At 56.9% G+C, this 8,390-nt stretch overlaps 1 protein-coding gene across 1 annotated transcript; it reads right to left on the bottom strand.

Annotated features, from left to right (window-relative positions):
* Nucleotides 1–311: 311 nt before the first annotated feature.
* MRPL45 (mitochondrial ribosomal protein L45) lies at nucleotides 312–7,286 on the bottom strand. The gene is made up of 8 exons (XM_032134266.1): nucleotides 7,178–7,286; nucleotides 6,744–6,939; nucleotides 6,133–6,250; nucleotides 4,955–5,053; nucleotides 3,232–3,280; nucleotides 2,501–2,650; nucleotides 1,837–2,010; nucleotides 312–1,372 (listed from the first exon to the last, which is right to left on the bottom strand). Exons 1-8 carry the CDS (start codon nucleotides 7,232–7,234, stop codon nucleotides 1,313–1,315), a joined length of 903 nt encoding a protein of 300 aa, XP_031990157.1. The 5' UTR covers nucleotides 7,235–7,286; the 3' UTR covers nucleotides 312–1,312.
* Between the last annotated feature and the right edge of the window lie 1,104 nt (nucleotides 7,287–8,390).

Here is an 8,390-nt window from a genome sequence, read left to right as displayed (position 1 = left end):
CATTCCAGGCCCTCAGCCTCCCAATCCCAGCTCCCAGTTAAGGAATTCCATCCCCTCCTGCCCTGAGCTCCACCAGACACAACCACGGAGGGATCTGAGCTCCCACACTCGGCCCCAGGCGCCTCCTCAGCTCCTGAGCGAGGCAGAGGCTCCGTGGAAAGAGGATTTTTGTTGTTTTTCACCAGGAACAGAGGGATTGTGACACCCCCTGACTTCCCAAAGGACATGGCAGGGATTCCACTGCTGGCTCCTCTCCCAGCACAGCACAAAGAGCAGCTCCTGCCCTCCCCAAAAGCAAAAGGAGCCACAACTCTTTTTTTTTTTTAATTTGCTCTGCAAAATCGCTCTCAAGGAAGAAATCAAAATTCCCTGAACTCTCCCACGCTCTGGAAATGGCTGAGTTAAAAAGCAGGACAAGAAGGAGAAAAAAGGGGTTTGGTTGGTTGTTTTTTTGGGTTTTTTTGGGGGTGACCAGGGAGGATTTTGCTCAGTGAGTGAGGGGAATTGGCTGAGCAGATCAGGAATAGAGAAGGAGCCTCACAGGTTTATTCCCAACCATGGAAAAAGAAGTGTTTTCCCAAGGCAGCCATCCTGGAAAAGCAGGGCCAGCTGCAGATGTCCCCGTGTCCACAGGATGGTGCCAGTCCCTCAGTGACAGCACCACCACCACCAACCCCAGCCCTTGAAAAACTGCCTTGAGAAGAGCCAAAAACGCAATTAAATCCAATTATCAGCGGTGCTGCAGCTCCTCTGGGCAACTCTAACAGCAGCACCCCCCTCCCACAGGACTCGATTTAAAGTTTTCCTGGTTTCTGTTAAAAAAAAAAAAACAACCCAGGAGTTTGGGAATCAGCAAAGAGAGGGAGAGAGGATGGGAAAAGATTGTGCCAACACTGATTGTGCCAAAACTGCCGCTGGTGGAATTTTAATGACTGACCAGCAGGTCTGTGACACCTCCCGTGGAGGGGACAAACATCCCAACGTCGGGACAGGCTCCCAGGGGCTCTCCCAAGGGAATTCCAGGACAGAGGGTGGCCTGTGGATGCTCCTGAGGCTCCTCATCCTCACGGAAACACAGCGAGGGGGAAGCTGGCAGCACCCAGAGTCTGCTGGGACGGAGCCCAGCTCTTCCCAGAGCTCACCCAGATCCCCCTCCCAAGCCCCTCTGGCTCCTTGAGGGATAAACTGGGAGGGACTGGAGCCCATTCCTGAAGCCACTTGGCTCGCAGGGAAGGCACAGCCACATCCAAGAGATATTCCCAGGCCACCCTGCTGGCCTGTTTGCTGTCCCTGCCCACCATTCCAGAACTTCCTACTTCACTTCTTCGTGCTCCTGGGAGGGATCCAGGGCTGGGCCAGGAATCATCACCGTCTGGAAAAGCGAGGGATAAAAATCAGCAGGAGGCAGAGCAGCTGTGGGGATGATCCCCGTCACAGAGCAGGAAAAAGGGGGAGCAGAGGGCTCTGGAAAGGGAAAAAAGGGGGATCAGATGGAGGCAGGAGAAGGGAATGGGATGAGAAGCCTTGAACTACGCTGGAATTCTCCCCTCCTTCTTCTCCAAGATCGATTTTTAGCAACACAAGGAGCCAGAGACACTTTTCCAGGTCAGGCACAGGGAAAAAAAGAATCCCCCAAATTAGCCCACACCTCCAAATCCCACCCCAAAAATGATCCTCAGCCTCCCATTCCAGGCCCTCAGCCTCCCAATCCCAGCTCCCAGGGGACAATTCCAGGGACATTCCCAACAGCTCTGCCCGTGGATGAACCCCCCTCCCCCACCTTCCCCTCAGCTTTATCCAGGATGATCCCCAGGGATTTTTCCAGCCTTTTCCCACCTTCAGGATGGGATCCTTGGGCGGGGCCCACGCTGGGATGATCTTCCCGTGCATCCTCCACGTCCCGTGGGGGTTCACCAGGTACCTCTCAAACACAACGTATTCCAGAACATCCTTGGGAATCTCCTCCCCGCCGTACATGAGCCGCCCAAAGCGGTCGTAGATGGCCAAAATCTGTCAAAACATCCACAAAAAACCAGGATGGATGGGGTTTGGAGCCACCTGGGCTAGTGGGAGGTGCCCCTGGATGGGATTTAAGGTCTTTCCAACCCCAAAAAAGCTGGGATTCTCTGTGCTGGGCTGGCAGCAGTTTGGGGTTGGTGACACCGAGGTGAGGGATGGATTATCCAACAAGGAAAGGCTGGGAAAATTGGGATTGACCAACCTGGAGAAGGCTCCAGGGTGACCTAAGTGTGACCTGAAGGAGCAGGCAGGAAACACAAAGAGGAACTACTGGCAAGGACAAGGAGAAACGACTCCAAACTAAAATTTAGATGGGATATCAGGAAGAAATTCCTCCCTGTGAGGGTGAGGAGGGGCTGGGATGGATTTCCCATCCCTGCCAGTATCCCAGGCCAGGCTGGAGCACCCTGGGCTATTGGGAGGTGTCCCAGGATGGGCTCTGAGCTCCCCTGTCCGTGCCCCCATCCCGGGAAGGGCTCACCTGGCGGCTGTGCATCCTCACTGTCACCTGAGCGTAGAGGTTGCCGCGGTTCATGATGCTGTCACAGCGCACGTGAACCACCCTGGGCGGCTCCAGGGACTCCAGAAACCTCCAGCGGATGGTTTTGTACCTGTTCCCACGGACCATGTCCTGCCAGGAGAAACCAGCTGCTAATTAATAATTGTAATTAACGATTCGGTCCTTCCGGCGAGTGACAATCAGCTCCGGCTCGGTTTGGATGCGAACAGGACAAGAGAACTCCACAAATGTTTTGGGTTTGTTGGTTAGTTTTGGGGTTTCCCTCCCAGCTCTTTGCTGTATCCAGAAGGAAAAAAAAATGAGGCATCTCCAGGTTTAGAGAGCCTTAAAAAAAAGTGGGGAAAACCCATTAAAAATGAGGCAAACAATCAAATGTAGAGTTTTGAACACCATGGAAGTGATCCAGGCACTGATGGGGAGCAGGGACATGACCCAGGCAACAGCTGGAGCTGTGCCAGGAGAGGCTTAGGCTGGATTTTAGGGAAAACTTCTTCATCCAGAGGGATTTTTGGGCACTGGAGCGGCTCCCCAGGGAACGGCCACGACCCCAAACCTGGGAGGGTTTGGACAAGGCTCCCGGGGATGCACAGGGTGGGGCTGCTGGGATTGTCCTGGGCAGGGTCAGGGGTTGGAATTGATGATCCCAGTGGGTCCCTTCCAGCTGGGGATACCCCAAAATTCCAGGCACTTACGGGGTAGCAGCGCTCGGTCACCAGGGAGTGAAGTTTCTGCTTGTTAAAGCTGCAAAGGGAACAGCCCCGCTCGCTGCAGCACGGGAGAAGAGCTTCCACCCCAAATCCCTGCTTTTCCACCCCAAATCCCTGCTTTTCACCCCAAAATTCCTGCTTTTCCACCCCAAATCCCTGCTTTTCCACCCCCCAAAATTCCTGCTTTTCACCCCCCCAAATTCCTGCTTTTCACCCCCAAATTCCTGCTTTTCACCCCCAAATTCCTGCTTTCCCACCCCAAAATTCCTACTTTCCACCCCAAATCCCTGCTTTCCCACCCCAAATCCCTGCTTTCCCACCCCCAAAATCCCTGCTTTTCACCCCCCCAAATTCCTGCTTTCCCACCCCAAAATTCCTACTTTCCACCCCAAATTCCTGCTTTCCCACCCCAAATCCCTGCTTTCCCACCCCCAAAATCCCTGCTTTTCACCCCCCCAAATTCCTACTTTCCACCCCAAATCCCTGCTTTCCCACCCACAAATCCCTGCTTTCCCACCCCCAAATTCCTACTTTCCACCCCAAATTCCTGCTTTCCCACCCCAAATCCCTGCTTTCTCCACCCCAAATCCCTGCTTTTCCACCCCCAAAATCCCTGCTTTTCACCCCCAAAATCCCTGCTTTTCCACCCCAAATCCCTGCTTTTCCACCCCAAATCCCTGCTTTTCCACTCCCCAAATTCCTGCTTCCTCTACCCCAAAATTCCTGCTTTCCCACCCCAAATTCCTGCTTTTCCACCCCAAATCCCTGCTTTTCACCCCAAAATTCCTGCTTTTCCACCCCAAATCCCTGCTTTCTCCACCCCAAATCCCTGTTTTTCCACCCCAAAATCCCTGCTTTTCACCCCCCCAAATTCCTGCTTTTCCACCCCCAAATTCCTGCTTTTCCACCCCCAAATTCCTGCTTTCTCCACCCCAAATTTCTGCTTTCCCACCCCAAATTCCTGCTTTCCCACCCCAAATTCCTGCTTTCCCACCCCAAAATTCCTGCTTTCCCACCCCAAAATCCCTGCTTTCCCACCCCCAAATCCCTGCTTTCTCCACCCCAAATCCCTGCTTTCTCCACCCCAAATCCCTGCTTTTCACCCCAAAATTCCTACTTTCCACCCCAAATTCCTGCTTTCCCCTCCCCAAATTTCTGCTTTTCCCCCCACCAAATTCCTGCTTTTCCACCCCCAAATCCCTGCTTTCCCCCCAAATTTCTGCTTTCCCACCCCAAATTCCTGCTTTCCCCCCCAAAATTCCTGCTTCCCCCCTCCAAAATTCCTGCTTCCCCCCTCCAAAATTCCTGCTTCCCCCCCCAAATTCCTGCTTTCCCACCCCAAAATTCCTACTTTCCACCCAAAATTCCTGCTTTTCCACCCCAAATCCCTGCTTTCCCACCCCAAAATTCCTCCTTTCCCCCTCCCCCAAATTCCTCCTTTCCCCCTCCCCCAAATTCCTCCTTTCTCCCCTCAAATGTCTGCTTTCCCCCCAAATTCCTGCTTTTCCACCCCAAATTCCTCCTTCCCCCATCAAATTTCTACCTTCCCCCACCAAATTCCTGCTTTTCCACCCCAAATTCCTCCTTCCCCCATCAAATTTCTACCTTCCCCCACCAAATTCCTGCTTTTCCACCCCAAATTCCTGCTTTCCCCCCTCAAATTTCTGCTTCCCCCCCCATCACCACAGGGGTCAGGGAAGGGCCTTACTTTGCCAGGGAATTGTGAGCTTCAATAAATATCTCCTGGGCTTTCTCTGGGAAGGTTTTGGTGCTGAAATCCGGGTCGTGATCCTTGATCTTCCTCAGGCTGGGAAAAAAAACAAAAAAAACAAATAAATAAATGAAGGAGAGAAGGAATTGGAGCTGTCCTGGATGTTTGGGATGATGGCAGCGATCCCACAGGATTCAATCCCAGCTTTCAGCAGCTGAGAACTGGAGATTCCCACCAAAAACCAAAACCTTCAGGTGGTCAGGAAACAGCCAGACCCAAAGGATCCTAAAAAATCAGTGACACTGAACTGTGCCATAAATCAAATCCCTCCAGATGGGAGAGAATTTGCTGGAAGTCCTTGCAAGGAGTTTCAAAGATGAACAGAGACTTTTCCTGGAGTTTCAATGCTGCCAGAGAGTTGTTTATTAAGTCTTATCAGAGGAACAGAGCCACCAGCATGACCCAGGTACAGCACAGAGCACAGAAAGCAGGAGTGAGGCCTCTCTATCAAGATTTACACAGCCTTTTAAAGATAATTTCACCAATAGTTACTAAAAACGTACATTATTTTCACTTTCCTACCAATTATTCAGTAACACAGGCAGGACATGCAGAATTCTCTATCCAGTCATCCCAAACTACTTTTACTGCAGAACAGGGAGTGGTAGAAGAAGGAGAAGAAGGTCTAGAGAACAGCAACAATCCTCCACTTTGATCTTTTTTACTCTTACCTATTTACGACAAAGAGAAGCCCAAAACCTCTAAATTTTTCACCCTGTGACAATCTCACACAGTAGTCTATCACCTAATTCACACCACTGTGTTTTCTAGTTCTTGTTTGATCATTGGTAATTTTTTCCAAGGTTTGAGGCTAAAACAGTGCTGTTCAGGGGGGTTAAGAACCCCTAAAAACAGGCAGAGAAATCCTCTCAGCACTCTGGGTTCCTAGGAGTGCACAGCGTGGCCATTCCCAGCAGGACAGGTGGGAACATTCCCACCCCTGGGCAACCACAGCAACGGGAAAAGCAAGGAGGAAACAACCCCCAAATCCCAAAACAATCTCCCGGAAATCCCACAAGCCCAGGAATATCTCACAGGGGCAGACGCAGGACAGGCCGAGCAGAGCTGCTGCAGCAGCAGGCAATCGAGCTAATTAACTAACGAGGGGTACGTACGCCAGCTGGGAGGCCGCTGTTTGCCTCAGCTTCTGCATCTGCTGCTTCACCCCATCCCTGGACAGCGAGGTCAGGCGGGCATCGCCCTCGGGAGGGACGTAGGGATCCATGATTTCAGCTGGGAACGATGGAAAAGCAGCTCAGGAGGAGCCTCAGAGCCACCCGAAGCAAGGGGAGGAGGAGGTGAAATCAGAGCATGCAGAGAATCCCTGGGCTAAGCTCGCTGCTCGCCCCTCCCAGCCCAGGGAAAAGGGGAGAAAAGGCTTCGAAGTGAAGTTTAGATGGGATTTGGGAAGGAATCCATCCCTGGGAGGGGCTGGGATGGAATTCCCAGAGCAGCTGGGGCTGCCCCTGGATCCCTGGCAGTGCCCAAGGCCGGGCTGGGAGCAGCCTGGGGTTGGGGAAGGTGGCCCTGCCCATGGCACTGGAGGGGCTTTCCCAAGCCGAACCAGGCTGGGATTTCAGGAGTCAAGGCACAAAGGCACCAACAGCTTCGGAGATGAGGCAGGGAAGCCTCTCTGCCCCGGCCAGAAGGAAAAGTGGGGAATTGAGCCTCACTGCGTCTGCCTCTCCCATCTCCCGGCCCAAGCTGACCCCACGTTTTGCCCTACCCGTGCAGGCCAAGTAGAAGGTGCGCTCTATGCGCTCATCGGGGAAGATCGGCGCCGCGGATCTGAGCCTCCTCTCCTTCTCCTCAGGGCTCAGCTCTCGGGCCCATTCGGGCAGCCGCGGACACCTCCTCCTGCTCCTCACCGGGACAACCACACAGGACAGAGCCGCTCCGGGACGGAGCAGGGACTCCGCAGCCTGAGGCAAGGTAACAACAGAGCCCGGAGTGAGCCCAACACCGCCAGCACCTTCATTTATTTCCCCTCACGCCTCGCACGCGCTACCCGGGCCAGGGCCTCCCGCCCTCCACCCCCCCCCCCCCCCCCCCCCCAGCGCCCACACCGCTCATCCCGCGGCCCCACAGCCACTCCCCGCACCCTCCCCACAGCCTCCCGCAGCCCCTCGGTGCTCCTCATCCCCCTCCTCCCGGCTCCACCTTCCAGCAGAGCCGCGGGGCCTTGCGGCCCAGCCCCGCCGCCATGGCGGCCGCCATCTTTTCCCCTCCGCGGGGGATGCCGGGAAGGCGGGCGGGGCCGCGCGCGCGGGATGTGGGCGGGGCCGCGCGGGGCGGGCGCGCGCGCGGGGGGAAGGGGCGTGGCCGGCGGGAGCCCGCGCCGCGCTCGCGAGTGGAAAATTCCATCGGCTGCGGAGCCCGGGGGGGGGCGGGGTCAGGGCAGGAGGCTCCGCCCAACCCCCCACTCCCCCAACCCCCCCCCCCCCCCCCCCCGAGCGCGCGGAGGGGGGACCCCCGTACGTGGTGCAGTGCGGGGGGCGGGGAGGAGGGGGGGGGTCCCGGGCACCGGGGAACGGAGGGATGTTACCCCCCCCCCACCCCCCCCACGGGTCACGTGCGACAGGCGCGGGACCCCCACCCTGCCCCTTGCGGGGGATGCTGTGGGTGCCGGAGCCCCCCAGACCTGCAGGACCCCCCTCCCCCCCAGGCCCCCGGACCTGCAGAGACCCATCCCAAACCCGCAGGGCCCTGCCAGGCCTTCAGAGCCCCCCCCCCGGACCTGTAGAGCCTCTCAGAATCCGCAGAGCCCCCCCCCCCCCGGACCTGCAGAGACCCCCCCCCCCACCCCCCACTCCGGACCTCCAGATTTGTCCCCCCAGACCCGCAGGGCCCCTCCGCCTACGCGGAGCACCCTCGGACCTGCAGGGACCCCCCTCCGACCCGCAGAGCCCCCCTCGGACACGCAGAGCCCCCCCAGACCTGCACAGCCCCTCTCGGACCCGCAGACCCCCCCCCCCCGCCAGGTTCCTGCACTCCCCCCCAGAAGCTCAGAGGGTTTTGTCCGATGCTTTTGGGATTTGGCATCACAGCAGCCCCTGGCGCTGGTGGTGGAGGAGGGGTCGAGGGCAGGGATCCCTCCGGATGCCCCCAGGACAGGCTGGCACACCGGGATGCTGCGGGCAGGGGGGGATGGAGGGCAGGAATCCCTCCGGATGTCCCCAGGACACGGCTGGCACACCGGGATGCTGCGGGCAGGGGGGGATGGAGGGCAGGAATCCCTCCGGATGTTCCCAGGACACGGCTGGCACACCGGGATGCTGCGGGCAGGGGGGGATGGAGGGCAGGAATCCCTCCGGATGTCCCCAGGACACCGCTGGCACACCGGGATGCTGCGGGCAGGGGGGGATGGAGGGCA

This window comes from Corvus moneduloides, chromosome 26 (genome assembly GCF_009650955.1).
Source record: "Corvus moneduloides isolate bCorMon1 chromosome 26, bCorMon1.pri, whole genome shotgun sequence".
Classification (NCBI taxonomy): Eukaryota; Metazoa; Chordata; class Aves; order Passeriformes; family Corvidae; genus Corvus; species Corvus moneduloides.
This window is presented reverse-complemented; position numbering and strand designations above follow the sequence as displayed.